The 19,779-nt window shown below is 34.9% G+C and overlaps 1 protein-coding gene across 8 annotated transcripts in view; it reads right to left on the bottom strand.

The window, feature by feature from the left end:
- WDR17 (WD repeat domain 17) overlaps positions 1-19,779 on the bottom strand; it is a 120,062-nt gene that overhangs the window by 4,928 nt on the left and 95,355 nt on the right. For 4 of the 8 annotated variants that reach the window (XM_032298695.1, XM_032298693.1, XM_032298692.1 and 1 more), the window contains 9 exons: positions 16,696-16,828; positions 15,816-15,907; positions 14,334-14,433; positions 13,207-13,346; positions 9,423-9,443; positions 7,038-7,149; positions 2,731-2,872; positions 1,868-1,970; positions 836-937 (listed from right to left, as the gene is read on the bottom strand). In XM_032298695.1, the coding sequence (XP_032154586.1) occupies positions 836-937; positions 1,868-1,970; positions 2,731-2,872; positions 7,038-7,149; positions 9,423-9,443; positions 13,207-13,346; positions 14,334-14,433; positions 15,816-15,907; positions 16,696-16,828 (945 nt within the window). The remainder of the gene's footprint in view (positions 1-835; positions 938-1,867; positions 1,971-2,730; positions 2,873-7,037; positions 7,150-9,422; positions 9,444-13,206; positions 13,347-14,333; positions 14,434-15,815; positions 15,908-16,695; positions 16,829-19,779) is intronic. The other 4 variants (XM_032298696.1, XM_032298694.1, XM_032298698.1 and 1 more) reach the window with 3 other exon arrangements.

Here is a 19,779-nt window from a genome sequence, read left to right as displayed (position 1 = left end):
CATATGAACTCAGAAAAACTGCTTAACCACAGACCTCTGCATGTTAGAATGGTCACCTACTAAGCCACATAGCTAACTACTAGACTTGGAAGTAGGTTTTTATGGAAGGCACTGTGAATTTATTTTATAGTATAAGAAGTTTTATGTACAAGGGCTGAAGTTAAACAAATTGTTAGAAAATGTGGGAGTATGGCTAATAGGTTATCACTGAATATAAAATATTAAAATAGTAAGTAATCTGCTACTCAAAAACTCCCTTTACTTTGCTTTATCTGCTGTAGAGATTGAAAGGCTAAAACATCCAGTTTCCTATTTTCTTTTAGTGAGATCTGGGCATAAAACCCTAAGGAGGACTTTCCTTCCTGAATAACATGGTCTTGCCAGGAAAAGTCCCTTGTGCTCTCTATCTTTCACTCTTACCTCTTTTTCCTTCTTAGCATGTAGTTGTATTTCATGGAGGGCTAGCATCTATCTTGTAACTGTCGATACTCAAGCAAGAGGAAATAATCCAAAAATGTCAGAGTGGAAAGAAGGGAGTGTCAGGTCATTGATAAAATCACTGCACAGGAGTAACAACCCTAGAATGCTTATCTCAAGTGTCTTGATATGAAAGACCAATAAACTCTAGGAATTTAAGCTAGTAATATAATTTTTATTATTTACAGCCTAATGCATCCCTAATTTATGTGCTGCTTTATTATAAAGCACATGCTGAGTAAACATATGATACTTCTAATAATATATTTGATACTTTCTATAATCCACTTAGAGACTATCCATCTTAGTGAAAGAAATTGCTCTAATGTCATGATGGAAGAAAAAAACCTTTTTTTACCTTGTGTACTCATAAAGTGCTGGAACAATGCTTTGGTACTGCCTTCTGATAGCCAATAATGCACCAATGTAACCACATAGTATTAGCAACTCATTTCGAGCTCTAAAAGAGAGTATATTTATTTCTGTAAATCCCACGATTTGAAGCATAGATCATTACTCTGACACACAGTTCATGGACTTGTATCTCTGTATTCTGAAAGGTGACACTTATGGCAATATATGTTTAGAAAATTTTCTAAACTTGAGAAAAATGATTTATTCATCAGTTCCTAATTCTTTGACATTTATGCTATATCATCAATTATAATGTAAAATAAGAGTCTTTAAATAGTATTTAACTCCTGCTTGTTTTTCTCTATTTCTCGGCTGTTTCTTTATGTAATTTACCCCTAATGAACTCCTTTGGTCAGATGGAGGGATTCCTGGAATACCGTGTAGACTCTAGGAAAGGGTAAAGAATGTCTTCTCCAGTTCTTGCTAAGGGAATTAGCCAGTTTCCCAGGCTGCTGCATCATTTTTTCCATATAGGCTTTAAAACAAAAAGAGCCCAAAGCCTCTTTTGTAAATTGTACAAGAGTCTCTGACGGCTTTAGTTATATAGGTAACAATGTCTTTAAATGGTACTTAAATCCAGGGATGGTGTCTATTTTCTACTTTCTAGCACGTTTACTTTCTTCCCCCAAGCACAGTATGATGCTTTGCACACAATGGATGTTTAATAAACACGACCATGAGTTTCTTAAGGACTTGATGTCCCAAGCTTTGAACCTGGTTTCTTTAAACCAGGTGTGTATGTGTGTGTACAAACATACATGGACCCGATATTATTAAATGGGACCACTAATATTTAATATTCTGTTTCAAGTTGACCTCTACATTTTTTCTTAAAAATAAATAAAAATACAATTTTTCTACAAGTGTAGCTACCTGTCCAAGACAATCCGATTTCTTCATCTGAATACCAAAAACAATGGAGTCGCTTTAAAATATCACATAGATTTACTTATACATGTTGCAGAAAAGTACTCACTCCGTATATGTATGCAAGAGTAATTTTTCAGTACGAATATAGCTCAATAGGTCAAGAACAGGGTATATGGTATCCAAAGTCCAGTCTGAACTACTGAGGTATTCTGGAAAAATAAAACCAGATGAAAGATTCATTAAATAACAGTCTCAAAATTTATTCCTCCATTTTTTAACTTATATAATTAACTTTCTGTCAGTCAGTCCTACCTACCTTTTTATCTTCTAGATCACAACTATTTTCCTATTCATCCTCTCTCAGGACCCCATACCATAAAATTGGAAGAGATGCCATATTTCACATCAGTATCACTCTCCTTTTTATTTAGGATGACTGGTTCTTGGTTTTAAGGCTGATCATTGATATAGTTTGGATGTTTGTCCTCTCCAGAGCTCATGTTGAAATGTAATCCCCAGTGTTGGAATGAGGAGGTGTTTGAATTATGGAGGTGGATTCCTCATGAGTTTCTTAGTGCAATCCCCTTGGTGATGAGTGAGTGAGTTCTTGTTCTGAGTCCACACAAGATCTGGTTGTTTAAGAGTGTGGCATCTCCCTCCCTCTTTCTCTATCTCTCACTTCCTCCCTTCTCCCTGCTGCTGCTCTCACCAAGTGATATGCTTGCTCATGTATCACCTTCTTCCATGACTAAAAGATTCCTGAGGGCTCACCAGAAGCTGAGCAGATGCCAGTGTCATGCTTCCCGTACAGCCTGCAGAACCATGAGCCAATAAATCTATTTTCTTTATAAATTACCCAGCCTCAGGTATTTATAGCAATGCAAAAATGAAGTAAAACAATCATTAATATGAATACAAAGATCAAATAAATGAGTATATTTTAAATTATACTACCAACTAAAAACTTACCTTTAACAAAGCTAATACCAATAGGAAGGGCCTTTTCAGGTTCTTGACTTAACAAGTAATATTTTACAGTTTCAAAGATATTGTCATCTGCATGGGCTGTCTCAGCTAACTGCATACATTCTTCAACTGTGGGTAGCTTACACTAGAAAATAATTGATTTGAAAATAATGTCACTAAAATTCGCAGGGATAAAAACAATAATGTAAGTACAAAATACTTTCAATTTTCATAGTATGGTTTTCTTATTAAAGTTGTCTAAAATAGATGTAAATGAAATTATTTCAATTAAGAGAATAAATTTATGGAAATACCTTTAAGATCTAAAAACAATAAGAGGGGATATTAGCCAATGAGTCAGTAGTTTTCCATCACATGAATACCTAATACAATAAATAAAAGTAAATTGTCCTGATTGTGATACTGGAATTAGCACCCACAAATGCAATGTAGCACCCAAATGATGAGATTAATTATGTTAGAAAAAAATATATTGATCATTGTCAAAAACTACATTAAATGCACCAAATATAAAGGGTGTGCATTATTACGTGTCCTCTACATTCTAATTTAACTTCACTTGGCTTTTGAAACAAAGCAACCTTATTTCAGAGACACAAAAAATGTAGAAGCTCTAAAAGTTTTTAGCTTTGACATTTTGAAATGCCATGAAATAATTTCGTTACTATAGTAATGAAATAAAAATCCACATCCCCCATTAAATTTTTTTTTGTTGTTAAAACTGAGACTCTGATCCTCCCTCAAGTAATTTGGTCTGCTTCCTTATAATGTAGGTAATCAATAAGCTACCTTTTATAACAATTCTGATGTGTTTGTAATTGTTAAAGCTTAAATGTTCAAGTTTGTGAACAACGTTGATAAATAATTTCATGGTTTGTTTCAATTTATTAATGTGTTCATTTCATATTTATTGTTTAAAAATTAGGTAAAACGAACATTTTACATCTCATTCTCTCTCTCAAAAAAATTACAACAAACTGAATTAAGGGGCTTTCACATATATAACATTTCATATTGTTTCCCCATCCTTACTCATGAAATGCCAGTTATTTACTAAGCGACTCCTATATGGTAGGTACTGTGCTTGGCTAGAGACATACGTTCTTCACCTTGATAAATGCTCACAGCATAGAGGGAATAAAAAATGACTCCCATTTAAATTTCATTTTCAAATATAAGAAGAGTAAGATGATCATCCTTGTAATTTTTATCCTGTATCTTTTAAAATTCTAAAAGTTGTTATATAAGTAAGCATCATATGTGAATATATAGTTTTTAGTGTTACTGACAGTCCCCAACTTATGTTTTGACTTTATGGTAGTGTGAAAGTGAAATGCATTCAGTAGAAACTGTGCTTTGAATACCCACACAACCATTCTGTTTTTTACTTTTATTACAGTATTTAATAAATAACATGAGGTATTATTATCATAAAATAGGCTTTGCGTTAGATGACTTTGTCCAACTGTAGGCTAATGTAAGTGTTCTGAGTACGTTTAAGGAAGGCTAGGTTAAGCTACGATGTTTGGTAGGTTAGGTGTGTTAAACGCATTTTTGACTTAGAATATTTTCAACTTACGATCAGTTTATCCATTGTAACTCCATGGTAAGTCGAGGAGCATCTGTACTTGTGAAATTGTTCAGAGTTATTAACATCTTTACACCTACTCACTAGTCTTTCTAAAAAGTAATAAGGGAAGTCTGACCAGAAAGTTTAATTATGTCCTTTTAGAATGTGTGATGAAAACATGAGGTGAATAATATTCTTGCCTTATCATTAAAAGCTGTCTCAGCTAACTGCATACATTCTTCTACTGTGTGTAGCTTGCATGAGAAAATAAGTCATTTGACAATGTTAGTAAAATTTATGGGAATAAAAAATAGTACACCTACTAAATATTTCCAATATTAGTAGTGTGGTTTTCTTATTAAAGTTGTCCTAAATGATATAAATAAAATTATTTGAATTAAGAGCATATATTTATGGAAATATCTTTAAGATCTGAAAATAATAAGTGAGGTCATTAGCTTAAGTCTTAAAGCTTAGACAAGACATTTAGCCTCTCTGAGCCTTGACATTAACATCTGTACCTTCTGCCTCACAGGGTATCTGTTAGTGTACATGCAAACACTACCAGATAATGCATAATTTAAAAACTGCCACTTTCTTTCATATGCATTTTAATTTCAACATAAAATAGCTTTTAGTTGTCATGCTAAAAAAACAAAGCATAGCTTTAAAAACAAATAATTCACAGACTACAAAGCATATAAAGTAGTTAAAATATCCCATCATCTCATAACCCACTGGTAACTCTGGATATTTATTCTTTCACAAGTATTTTCCCTGTCTCAACACAAACACATTCACGGACACATACACATATCCACCCATACATTCTCTCACACACACACTTTTGGCCAATCTGTATTAATACAATACTCAATAAATATCTGTTGCTAATGAATAGGGCTACTCACTCACTAGGCATGAAAGAATCAAGGTTCAAATAAGTGAAACAAAACTTTGTTATTTTAGAAGCTCAGGATGAGAAAATATTACACGTATATCTTGTCATTTTCTTAAAAGAAATTGTAGGTATCTTCCTAAATATACTATAAACAAAACAAATATGTACAGTCACAGTTATTTTCAAACCCAAATCATATGGCCATGCATAGTTTTGTGATCCGCTTTCTATTTAAATGTTTCATAACCATATATTCATGTCAATAAAAATAGAGCTTCATGATTTTTAACAGATTAATAGCACTGAAATATAGAAATGTACTATAATTTAATATAAATAATCTACTGAAATTTTGGTTTTTACATATAATATTGATGCATGGATTCCTACATTCTGCAAATATGTATTTTTAAAGCACTTTAGAAAAATGCATGTACATTTCATTATATTTCATTAATTCTTTTAAGGATCCTAAGTTGTCTATTTTAAAAAGTTATCTGACAACATACTTCAAGATGCAAAGCGTACAGTGGAAAACACTTGGGATTTGGAGTTAGACTGGCTGAAGTTGAAATTCTCACCCCACCACTAACTAATTTGGGCAAGTTCCTTACCCCCTCTGAGTTTTCTTTGTATAATTATCCCTTGCTTTTCAAAGTTTTATGAGAAGAAGACACAAATATACATAAAGATTTAGAAGAGTGCCAAGCACTTAGCAGAAGTTCAATAAATGTTTTCTTATTCTTACCATTTTTGTTGTACTTAAAGGTATCCCAAAGGCACCATACATTTGTTTCTCTGCAGGCATCCCTATTTGCTTAAACCTAAAATTAGTTAATAAATGGTGTTGGGAAAACTGGCTAGCCATGTGCAGAAAGCTGAAACTGGACCCCTTCCTTACACCTTATATAAAAATTAACTCCAGATGGATTAAAGATTTAAACATAAGAGCTAATACTATAAAAACCTAGAGGAAAACCTAGGCAATACCACATTGAGATACCATCTCACGCCAGTTAGAATGGTGATCATTAAAATATCTGGAGACAACAGATGCTGGAGAGCATGTGGAGAAATAGGAACACTTTTACACTGTTGGTGGGAGTGTAAGTTAGTTCAACCATTGTGGAAGACAGTGTGGCAATTCCTCAAGGATCTAGAAATAGAAATACCATTTGACCCAGCAATTCCATTATTGGATATATACCCAAAGGATTATAAATTGTTCTATTATAAAGACACATGTACACATATGTTCACTGCAGCACTGTTTACAAGAACAAAGACCTGGAACCAACCCAAATGCACACTGAAGATAGACTGGACAAGGAAAATGTGGCACATATACACCATGGAATACTATGCAGCTATAAAAAACGATGAGTTCATGTCCTTTGCAGGGACATGCATTAATCTGGAAACCATCATTCTCAGCAAACTGACACAAAAACAGAAAACCAAACACTGCATGTTTTCACTCATAAGTGGGTGTTGAACAATGAGAACATGTGGACACAGGGAGGGGAACATCACATGCTGGGGTCTATTGGGGGCTGTGGTCTAGGGGAGGGAAAGCAGGGGGTGGGGAGATTGGGGAGGGATAACATTAGGAGAGATACCTAATGTAGGTTAAGGTTGGGGGGAAATGGAGGCAGCAAACCACTATGGCATGTGTATACCTATGTAACACATGCCATGTATACCTATGTAACAATCCTGCAAGATCTGCACATGTACTCCAGAACTTAAAGTAAAATAAAATAAAATAAAATCATAGCACTGCATTCCAAACCACAGTGTTTGATATCATCAGCATACCTTATCATGAAGGTCATTTATCTCTTCAGTACACCCTGGGTAGAAAGCACAGAGTTTTATTAAATGTAGTTCGTTATCAGGAATCATCAGGAGAAGATCAGCTGCCAAATTCCTGTTAACATAACAAAAGGAGATACTTCACTGAGGAAAAGATCTAAAAATAACATTCATAATTATCTCGAAGAAAGGAAATTCATATAATATGCTGCTCTTGCTTTTCCATTTATGAAAACAGTACTAATTACCTACTTAATTATGGAACTACTTCAAATGCAGATCACCCAAACCAAAGGTCATGAACAACAAATGTACTTATAAATTCCTAAATATTAAAAAAACTAAACTTTATATACATGAGTCTTAACATACTTGTAATTAATTTTATTATTACTGAATAATTCTCTAATCAACTAAGTAGTTTTGAATATGTGCTGTGAAGTGAATTAGAAAGCAAACATTGTGAAAATTAACTCTCATCAACTTTTGTTATGCCTGTCAATATTGAAAAATTGTATTAGCCAGATCAATGAAACCAGTGGAATATTGAGTTATTTTAAGTTCATAATTTTTGTATCCCACTTATTTCTTAAACAATAAGTAGAAATTAAAGATAAAAATATAGTTTTCTTATTTATATATATTTTTTTCTTTTGAGGCATAGTCTTATTCCCTCTATCGCCCAGGCAGGAGTGCAGTGGCAGGATCTCAGCTCACCTGTGCCTGTTGGGCTCAAGCAATCTTGTGCCTCCACTTCCCTGCTAGCTGGGATTACAGGTGTGTGCTACCATGCCAGGCCAATTTTTGTATTTTTAGTAGAGACGAGGTTTCACCATGTTGGCCAGGCTGATCTTAAACTCCTGGCTTCAAGCAATCCACCAACCTTGGCCTCCAAAAGTGTTGGGATTACAGGCACGAGCCACCAATCCTGGCCTATTTACTTTTTAAAGATTCAATCAATGGGATAAAACACTTAAGGCTTTTAAAAATATAAAATGGTATGTACTTAGAAGATTTATATTAAAATGTTTTCTGTAAAATCCTGTTGAAATCACTAGGTGAGGAGTTTTTGGAGGCATGCATTGTAACTGAGAAAGCACTTAACTTTTAATAATTCAAGATATTCTGCTTTTAAAAAATTGATGTATAGCCATACGGAATAGGTGACATTAGAATAGGTTATATTTCACGTGAGAATTTATAAAGCCCTAAGCTGGGGCCTCTGAGAGTAAAAGCCTATTTCATCTTCTTTGTGAAGACGTCGGTAAAATCTACATTAGTCATTTCAGTAAATCAAATTTTTTTTTAATTTAAGAGGTGCTTAATTAAGAATATAATGAATATAGAATAGGAATAGAGATAATTTGCAACCTCTGGTGTGAAATCCAAAATTTTACTAAAAAAAAAAAATACATCACAAACTATCAGGATAGTAACATTTTAACTGAGGCTTACTTTGATGTTTTTAGAATAAGAAAAACTTTAGTGAAGCTTTTTACATAAAATATTTTGATAATTTGACATTTTACTAAAAATTTTCTAGATAATGTCAAGAGAATTGCTAAAAGATTACAATAATTTTTCGTATTATTTTCCTCTAGCCATTTAAAAATTATACATAATATCTTTCAAAACTGCTACATTTTCTGTTACATTGGGTAGGTTCCAAGTTAGAGTAGTTTAGCTGTTCTTGCTAAAATGTATGAATGACATCATGTGTTTCTTTCTATCAAAATTTAATAACAGTTTTAAATAGCGTCCATGAAAATACAGAAATTATCATTTGCTTTTACTGTATATAAAACAGCTGTGCTAAAATTCTATTCAAACTTCAATGAACTACAGACAAAATTTGACATTCTTAATGTAGAATTATGTCTTCATACAGTGAAATTTGCAGCAAAACCAGTTAATTTCCTTCAACGTTTAATCAAGTTCACTCTTTTTTGAGAATTCAGTACGTGAAAGGGGACAAATGCACGTATAAAAATGAAATAGACCAATCAAATGATCTAAAATCTAAAATTTCACTATCAGAACAGGTATTTTATTCTGCTTAGCTGACTTAGCCATTATTTGGTATTGCACAAAGTCACAGTTCATTTATTGTATAACTTTTAACTATAAAATCATGAGTGATTATAAGAACTTTTCTCATTACTTTGTGGTCAGGTTTCATGTGCTATAAATTATAACATATGAAATTATAATACATGAATTGGCATACCATATATGGTATGTAGTATATGAATTGGCCATAAAACGATGTGAAAATTGTTAATAAATATTTCTTAATATAGAGATAGTATTCAAGTAATAAAATAAAGGCATGTATAAATTTTTAAATGAATATGTTTTTAAATAAAAGTAGATAATAACAGATAATACCTGTATCCAACAGATGGAAAGCTAAAAGAAAATATTAAATATGAATACCATGATTATATGATCAACATCAAGAAGAAACAGACTTTTACCAGTAAATGTAAAAAACATGAAATGCTTATAGTTTAAAAATTATGCACATTCTTTATAAATGATGTAGCTATCTTTTTAAAATCTGTGCAACTCTACAATAGCCATGAGGATTACAGATTTCTCCTGAAAATAAAGCTAATCAGCACCATATTTAAGCTGCTTCCTGGATTCTGGTACACATATCTATGGATATATTAAAAAAGAACTCTTGGGGTATGGGAGTTACAAGAAGTTTGTTTTTTCTTAAAAGTAAGACATAGTGAATTGAAAAATGTTTAATTATATTATGTAATATATGATGTTACAAAATGGGTTTGAACTCAGTATGAAGACAATGAGGATGAAAACCTTTATTATGACCCACTTCCATTTAATGAATAGTAAACCGATTTCTCTTCCTTACAATTTTCTTAAAAGCATTTTCTATTCTCCAATTTACTTTATTGTAAGAATATAGTAATACATACAGGATACAAAATAGGTTTTAATTGGATATTAATGTTATCAGTAAGGTTTCCAGTCAACAGTAGGCTATTAGTAGTTAAGTTTTGAGGGAGTTGGAAGTAACAGATGGATTGGTTGGCTGCTTGCTTGTTATTTTGTTCCCTCATTTTTTTCATATCTCCGTTATTAAGCACAATTATTGGCGTACCCATTTTTAGACTGCATTCTAGCCCAGGCAATAAAGCAACACTCCTGTTCTCTCTCCCTATTCCTCTTCCTCTTTCTTCCTCTCCTTAATTCTTTTTCTTTCTTTCTGCCTTTCTTTTTTTTTTTTTTTTTTTTTTTAAAAAAAAAAAAAAAAAAAAAAGAAAAGAAATAGCCAGCACTAAGCACAAGTGATATTGGCCAAAAGTCTCCTTCTTGGCCAGGTATGGTGGCTCAGGCCTGTAATCCCAGCACTTTGGGAGGCCAAGGCAGGCAGATCGCTTGAGCCCAGGAGTTTGAGACCATCCTGGGCAACATGGCAAAACCCCATCCCTACTAAAAGTACAAAATAAATTAGCCGGGTATGCTGACACATGCCTGCAGTCCCAGCTACTTGTGAAGCTGAGGTGGGAGGATTGCTTGAGCTCTGGAGGTTGACGCTGCAGTGAGCTCTGATTGTGCTACTGTACCACTCCAGCCCAGATGATGGAGTGAGACTCTTTCCCCCCACCCCCAAAAAAGTATTTCTCTCTCTCTCTCTTTCTACCCTTTAGGCTTTCACATACAAAAAAAAAAAAAAAAAAGATGGATTTTGGACTGCTTAGGGGGTTGGCATGCCTAACCCTCATATTATTCAAGGGTCAACTGTATACTGTATTTTTCTTTTGCTGTCTTTTTTTTTTTTTTTCTTCTTCTTCAGACAAAGCTTCATTCTTGTTGCCGAGGCTGGATTGCAGTGGTGTGATCTCGGCTCACTGCAACCTCCACCTTTCAAGTTCAAGTGATTCTCCTGCCTCAGCCTCCCGAGTAGCTGGGATTACAGGTGCCCACTGCCATGCCTGGCTATTTTTTTTTTTTTTGTATTTTTAGTAGAGATGGGGTTTCACCATGTTCGCCAGGCTGGTCTCGAACTCCTGACCTCAGGTGATCCACTCACCTTGGCCTCCCAAAGTGCTGGGATTACAGGCGTGAGCTACTGTGCTTTTCACCTTCACTTTTTAAAAACAAGTCCTCTTTCATTTGATGATAAATTTTAGCATAAAGTCAGCCACCTTCCTGAACAAATAATTTGAATTAGACTTCATGCTTAGAGATGAAGGCAAGTCTCGATGTAACTGACTATTTTAGTTCTTGACAGAGGGATGGATAACTAGATAGTCTCAGAGGAGACTCACCATTAAATACACTGAAGTCTACAACTGATGGTAGGGTACCACTACATTTTAGTGGGGGAAGGGAACACATACATTACTGTAAGATATAGGTAAAAATTAAAACAACTCTGAAGTTCCTGATTCACTATAAGACCTTCAGATTCAGACAAAAAAGAAGAATGCAAGGTTGCTCTTCTTCGGAGTTAGCTCCAAATAAAGAAGTGGTACAGGTTGGGTATCCCTCATCTGAAATGCTTGGGATCAAAGGTGTTTCAGATTTCAGACTTTTTTGAATTTTAGAATATTTGCATATACATAACAAAATATCTAAGGGATGGGACCTAAGGCTATGTTTCATATATACCTTATACAAACAGACTGAAGGTGATCTTATACAATATTTTTAATAATTTGTGCATTAAGTACTTTTTTGTGTACTTATGCAAGGAATTTTCCACTTGTAGTGTCATGTCAACACCTGAAAAGTTTTGGATTTTGGAGCATTTTGGATTTTGGATTTTTGGATTAGGGATGCTCATCCTGAGTAGTCTGATAGCTAAGAATGCAAACTTCAGAGTGGATTTATGTAGCTTTGAATCTTGGCTATGCTACTTACTGAGACCTGAGGAAAATTAAAAGCTACCACACAGAACCTAGTGAATTTTTACATATGAAGTACTTAAAATAGTGCTTGGCACAGAGTAAGCAGTATAGAGTGTTAGCATTCATTATTATCATTACCAATTATAGTGTTCAATAGTTACAGTCATCTGTATAGCTCCATCGTAAGCATGGGGTGTGTGCGTGCATGCGATTTGTAATGGGGAAAAGTCATAGTCCTGATAAACAAATGAAGTTAGAGAATTCTTGAGGTCCTAAGTATTTGAGAGAAAAAAAGATAAAAATCTAAAATAATCTTTATTCAATAAACATCTACTGAGATGCAGGATCACTTCTTTCCTAATAGAACCTCCATAATAATGGATATCTGACTTAAGGCCAGGACTCTGCAGATACGGAATTGCTTTGCCCTGGATTTCTGGACTACTCCAATTAATTCACAGGGTCTATTTCTTTGGATATTGCCAGAGTCTGGGGAGATGTCCTGCTTCAATTGTCCAGCAAAACCATTTTTGTTACTGCTTTACATTAGAAAAATGACTTTATTGTCCAAATTTAAAATAGGACACAATATCTGACAAGAAAAAAAGTATAGATATGCAGAATTTTAAGATGTAGGAATATGTGTTCTGATCATCTTATGAAGAGCACATTTGTTGTCTCATGATATTCTAGGTGCTCAAAACATTATGGAATTACAACTGGGCTACTTCAGAATGGATCGTGGCAGATTTCATTATACAGCCATGGTATTTCTCATCACTACAATATTGTTATATCATCATTTCCTTCCCTAATCTTATCCTTTATAAACAAGGTGATCGTATATTCTCCCAATGCATATCTTTTTTTTTTTTTTTTAACTTCATAGTCTAGGGTTTATTAACTGGCAAATACTTTCTTCCTGTCAAAATTTTTTAAGAATCTGATTTGATTTTCTTTATGTTTACATGTGTATGTGTGTGTATATATATATTTTTTTTAAATTGCATTTTAGGTTTTGGGGTACATGTGAAGAACACGCAAGACTGTTGCATAGGTACATAGATGGCAATGTGGTTTGCTGCCTTCCTCCCCATCACCTATATCTGTCATTTCTCTCCATGTTATCCCTCACCAACTCCCCATCCCCTGCTGTCCCTCCCTTAGATCTCCCCTACAGACCCCAGTGTGTATGCTCCTCAATGCATACCTTATCAAATGGAATTTATAATCTTTTAAAAATGTATTCTATCACTATAAAATTATTTTTTGAATTTCAAAATTCTTACCATACTGAAATCATCATGCACTTTCTTGCCAGTAATTCTAGGGCATAGTGGGTTGCTGGTGCTGCAGATTCTCCTAGTACTGTGCCCACACAGACTGCCAACTCCAGTTCATTTCCACGAATCAGGTATGCCATAGCAAGCTTGCTCAATAAGAAAATAATTTCTTCAGTTGCATAGATGCTGGGTAGGATCATCATTCCCCTCCAAGCTCATAAAGCAGATAAAGCAGTATTAACCTATAAATTAATTATTCTTATAAAATATTGACTATAATATTCCTATAAAGTAGCTATGTAAGAGTAATTGCAACTTTTAGGTAGAAAAGTTATTAATGAGACATACAGAAAATTTTATCAGGGCAGAATTGAAGAATTTAGAACCCTTGGTTCTATTTCTGTCATTAATTAATAACACTCTACAATATTCTCAATATGTCCTCCAATCTCCATATCAGAAAAAAATGTAAAATTTTAAGAGCTTCTTCAAGATTATGCAGTTATCTATCATTTCCTAAAGCCAATATGTCTAAGGATAAATGCAAAATAGAATCTATATCTTTGCTTAACATTTTCCTTATTAAATTAGTAAGTCAAGCAAAAAGTACCTTAAAAATATAACTTGTGAATAATATACTGAAACATAAGTGCTTTCATTTGTATTTTTTCTTATAATCCTAACAACTACATGTGAAACATCTTAAGTCAGATGTTCATGTTTTCATTTTAGATTTGAAGACATTTGAGATTCTGAGGGTTAAATGATGTGCACAAAGCCAGTATGTGAGAGAAACACGACTCAGATATTTTGGGTCCAAGTCTAGTGATTCTTCCCTTTACTATAAGGGTGCTTGTCATATATGACAAAATGTTTAAAGCAAGGTTGTTACAAATATGTATCTTGTGGTAGAAATAAAAGAAAACAAAAGCTCATAGTTCATGTGTGCTTAAAATAAGAGCTCACAGTTTATGTGTGCTAATTAGGAATGCAATTGCTTTTTTAATTACTCAGGCTTGGAAGGAATGCAAAACCAGATCTCACACAGAAAGTTACTGTATCTTTTCCTCTGAAACACCATGATATTATCTAAACAACTTTTCATTCACATAAACCAATGTTAAGTGTCGTACCTCAATATTATCTATGGCAAGATGGCAACATGCAGCTAGTGCTGCTCGGCCGTCTTGAAAATACCATTCTGCCAGTTCTTTACTGACTGTGTGCAGGAGTCTAGAAAGAAAAAAATGTATGTAATCTATATAAACACACATATTCCGTTGTAAAAGTGAACTCATACTTTTTAAAAGGGATGTTAAAAAGACCAAATAAAATTGAATTTGACATGCTTGATTTAAAGACTTGTTTTTGAAAAAAAAAAAAAAAAAAATCAGGAAACTGGTCTTTCCAAGTACATGCTCTGATAAGCCTCTCTCTCCCTCAATACCCACAATTGTCAGAAGAGAAGCCTGATTTTAAAAGCCTACCATCATGAATTGGACAATTTATGACTCAGCTACAGAGGAAGTTAAGCTTAGAAGAATTACAGGTTGAACTGAAATTTTTCAAAATTTAGGTGGGATCCAAAATACAGCCAGCATATGTTAGCTTTTTAAAATGTCGAGCTTAGAAATGGCAGAGAATGGCAGTAAAGATCCAGGCAAGAATACATTATTCCTAGCACATTATTTGCTTAACATTTCATGATCCTCTTCTACTCGATGAGTGTCTTAAAAGTTTAAATATCCTATTTTCTAGGGTAATAATAGGAGCAAATAGAAAGGATAGGGGAAGGCAGACTACTGGATTAAAAAAAGGTTAAAAGGCTGAAAAATTCTAATTTCCATTTCTTTTTTAAAATAGGTGTTGGGATTTCTTCTTTAAAAGAGGACCAAATGCTATTTTAGACACCAATAGTGGGGTGACAGGATTATAAACTACATGACTGTGAACTTATATACACTGACTTTAGATTAAAACACGAATAAGCAGTCAATCTTATTTTCTTTCTTTCTTTTTTTTTTTGGAGACAGAGTCTGACTGTCATCCAGGCTGGAGTGCAGTGGCGCGATCTTGGCTCACTGCAACCTCCATCTCCCGGGTTCAAGCAATTCTCCTGCCTCAGCCTTCCGAGTAGCTGGAACTACAGACGCACACTGCCATGCTCAGCTATTTTTTTCTATTTTTAGTAGAGATGGGGTTTCACTGTGTTGCCCAGGCTGGTCTTGAACCCCTGAGCGCAGGCAATTCCTGAGCTCAGGCCTCGCCTTCCCAAAGTGCTGGGATTACAGGTGTGAGCCACTGTGCCCGGCCCATCTTATTTTCATCATTGGTCCTCTACAGCAGTTTTTAAGTGTGTAGTGCTTTACCTGCAATCTGTCTAGTGAGATGCATTTTGCTTTTCTGAAAGCTATATAAAATGTGTATAAACTGTCTCCATGCCTGAAATTTTCCAATTCATTTAGGAGTAGATGCTGTAATGGAACTGGATCACGGTGAGAACTGTGGTTGAGGCAGTAAAGTCCTGAGTACACAAAGAAGGATGAATTATAGAGGCTTCAAAAATTTCTCAAGGGAAGACAACTATACGGACCCAAAGCAAATACATCACTCACTCATTGAAGTCTTCCTTGTAGGTATCATCAAAATATGAAGCTCCGTTAGGTGTAGAAACATGTAAGGTTTGCATATTTCCTTCACAAGCAGCCTAGAATTTAATTAAATATTATTCTTTAGCTAATTATTGATAGCTGACAAATTTCAGAATACTATTTTGAGCAAAGTATTCTTAAATAATGTTTGAAATTTATACTATCATTTGGAGATAATCTTAGCATTTGAGAAATGAGATGTTAATTGTGTGTAGCAAAAAAGCTTCCAGTAAATTATTACTAAAAAAATGTTTTTCAAATAGATGGTATATAACATTCAGCAGCACGTGAAAAGTAGAGTTCAGAGGTGCTCGTGTGTTTAAAGATCTAAAGTAAGTTCAGCTGAGTGTGGTGTCTCATGCCTGTAATCCCAGCGCTTTGGGAGGCTGAGGCAGGAGGATCACCTGAGGCCAGGAGTTTGAGACCAGCCTGGCCAACATGGAGAAACCCCGTCTCCACTAAAAACACAAATATTAGCTGGGCGTGTTGGTGGGTGCCTGTCATCTCAGCTACTCAGGAGGCTGAGGCAGGAGAATCGCTTGAACTGGGAAGGTGGAGGTTGTGATGGGTTGATCATGCCATTGCACTCCAGCCTGGGTGACAGAGTGAGATTCCATCTCAAAATAAATAAATAAATAATAAAATAAAATAAAATAAGTTCACTGTGACCAGAAAAAAAAATAGTGTGATCTAAAATGATGAGATAGAAGGCCAGCGAGGAGGGCAGTAGCCACGCCCTTTATGACTTTGTCAATTCTGTGTGGGTGAGCCAGTCAACACAATCTTCTCCCTTCTGCATGCCCACCCATCTGTGTATGCGGCTGGGGTAATTATGTGCTTGTACCTGTGCAACAAGCAGAGCTTCTTTAAGCTGACCTCTTGACATGAAAAAATGGACTAGTTTTTTCACATCACCAGTGGCTATGCAGTATGGAATCACATCATCCTTATCTTCCTGGATTAATTGGTCAGCTCTCCTAATAAAATAAAGACAGTTTTTAAAATAACATACTATTTTGAAGGTTTTTAGGTGAATTGAGATTTTCTGAAAGTATGGCTAAAATTTGTAGCTGAATTCATAAAGCCCTTTGGCATATCACTTTTAAAAAAGACATTTTATAATCAGATTACATGTGGAAGACAGATAAAAGTTTTGTGAAATAAAAAATAATAAATAATATAGGTACTTGTTTGCCCTTAGACCATGATATAAAATATGCCTGAACATTTTAGGTCTTAAAATCAATGTAGTTTATCAATTAAAATGGGCAATTAATTTATTCAAAAATATGTTTTAAACAAGCTATATGAGATAGAATATCAGGTGGATTAAGCAACTATGTGGGTATTTATATTGTTAAAGACAGATAATTTTAATTGTTTCAGGAAGCATAAAATGAATAGAGAGCCTTGAAAGTGAAGTAGCTTAAAAATCGCTAAGAAGGATAATATAGAAACATATTAAGTTTCCATACGTGCCCTAAGTGATGAAGATTAAAGAAAAATATTGTTCCAGACATGTGAAGGGAGAAAGGGGATGGTAATTTTGGAGATTGTGAAGAGTGTACATGTGTCTATTTCCATATATCTGTCTCTGTCTCTTTGCACCTATCACTGTGTGTGTGTGTGTGTGTGTGTGTGTGTGTGTGTGAGTGTGTGTGTGTGTGTGTCTTCCCATCTAAGTCTCAGGCATTTTCTCAATGACTAACCCCTAGCTAATTCTACCCTCAATGTTTAACCTCAGTTTTGTTTTAAAATAACCTGGAATATTAAATTTATGCTAGCATTTGTATTAAACCAGAGTTCCATTTTTAATCTTTGGGTAGGGGTAGTAGATATTTTTCATGCTGAAAATAGAAACTATTTTTCATGATATTTGCTAGCTAACTGTTAACAGTCTCCAATTTCACAGAGTCATCAAAGTACTCCTCAACAGCTACGTTTTTACTGTGTGACTTTGATTTTCTTGTTATAGCTGTTTAGAAACAAGCTGGTTAGGAATAATAATCTACTTCCCCTGGCATTTGAAACTATGATTTAGAAACTGACAATCTGGATGAATGACTGGATCTATAAAATATAAATGCAGGAGTTGTGGAGAGACCATTTTCTGGTGACATGGGTTAAGGGGCAGAGAAAATCAGGCGTTGGCTTTCAAAGACAAATGAAATAGAATTGGAAGAGTTTTGTATATTCCCATCTGCCTCCTCCTTTTCCTTCCCCACAAAATCTATTCTAATCTTACTTCAGTCTCCTTCTTTCTACCAAAACAGCTCTTACTAAGATCAACAATAACCTCCATGTTGTCCAGATTTCTTCTTTGGGCTACAAAATCAAGACTGCCTATTGAAAAATGCCACAAAAATCACAAGAAGCTTCAAGCTCAACATGTCCAAAGAGAACTAATGATCTTATGTGCCATTTGATTTAAATCCTCTCCTAATGTTTTTGCTGTTGTTGTTTTGGTTGGTTGTTTTTAAATCCCAGTGATTAGCAACCGTTCTATCCAGTTTTTCAAACCTAAAACCTAAAAATTATTTGTGACACCTTCCTCATCTCTATTACCAAATCCAGTTAATTTTAACTCCTAGATATATCAAATTTATCTACTTTCCTCATTCTCCCCCGTCACTGCAGATGGCATCCACGCTACTGCTGTCTCCTGACTCAGCTATTCTAATGGCCTTCTAACTGGTCTCCTCATATCTGCTATTGACCTTCTCTAATCTGTTCTTGATATTTCAGCTTGTGCAGACTTTCTCTTTTTTTTTTTTTCCCTTTTTTTTTTTTTTTTTTTGAGGCAAAGTTTCACTCTTATTGACCAGGCTAGAGTGCAATGGCACAATCTCGGCTCACCGCGACCTCCGCCTTCTGGTTCAAGCGATTCTGCTGCCTCAGCCTCCCGACTAGCTGGGACTACAGGCATGTGCCACCACGCCTGGCTAATTCTGTATTTTTAGTGGAGACAGGATTTCTCCATGTTGGTCAGGCTGGTCTCGAACTCCTGACCTCAGGTAAGCTGCCTGTCTCAGCCTCCCAAGTGCTGGGATTACAGGCATGAGCCGTGCTCAGTCTGCTTGGGCAGACTTTCTAAATGAAAAGCTGGTCACATCCTTTTCTACCCTATTTAAAACTAAAACCCTTTAATGCCTTCTGTTCCTCTTAGGATAACGAAAAATTTTAAAAGCTTACTATGTTTACGAGGCCCTAAAATGTCTAGCTTGTGCCTACCTTTTCACTCTCCCTTGGCATCACATCCCCCTGGCTCCCGCACTTCAGCTGCAGCAGCCTCCTTTCACAGAGTTCCTGTACTCTGCTCCCTCAGCCTGGGATGCATCCTCTAGCCTCTTCACTTGGTTATCTCCTATGTATTCTTTATAGCTCAGTTCATATGTACCAAGCTTGCTCAGGTTTCCTTTGCTCCAATTTATCTGAGGATACAGCACATTTTAAGCTCATAGATACCTAATATAGAAAGCAATGTAGTAGCATATTAATGACTAGATGCTAGTAAAGGATGTCAATAATCATGTATAATACAAAATGTTTACATTTATTCTATAATGTTAAGTGACTCCACCTTGGTCTTACATGGAATTCCATTAAGTTTTTGCTGAGACTGAAATAATATTTTGTGAAATAAATAGCCTCTGCTAACTTGACTTTATTAAGGATTCAGTGAGGGCAACAGCATTCACAATTTGTGCTGTGAGGGAACAGGGACTTAGAGCTTTGGGGATTCTTAAAGCTCAGGAGAGGGAGCCTGAAGTCTGAGGGCTAGAATCAGCCTGTTGCTTAACTTACTTTTGGGAGAGCAGGTGCTAGGGAACAGTCTACTTCCCCATGGCAAATGCGTTAATCCTTCTGAATTTTATGTTTAGCTTTTGATTGCTTTTTTTCTTGTGTCTGTAAGCAGCAGTTGATTTTT

Source organism: Sapajus apella, unplaced genomic scaffold (assembly GCF_009761245.1).
Source record: "Sapajus apella isolate SASKATOON/1434 unplaced genomic scaffold, GSC_monkey_1.0 scaffold39, whole genome shotgun sequence".
Taxonomy (NCBI): domain Eukaryota; kingdom Metazoa; phylum Chordata; class Mammalia; order Primates; family Cebidae; genus Sapajus; species Sapajus apella.
This window is presented reverse-complemented; position numbering and strand designations above follow the sequence as displayed.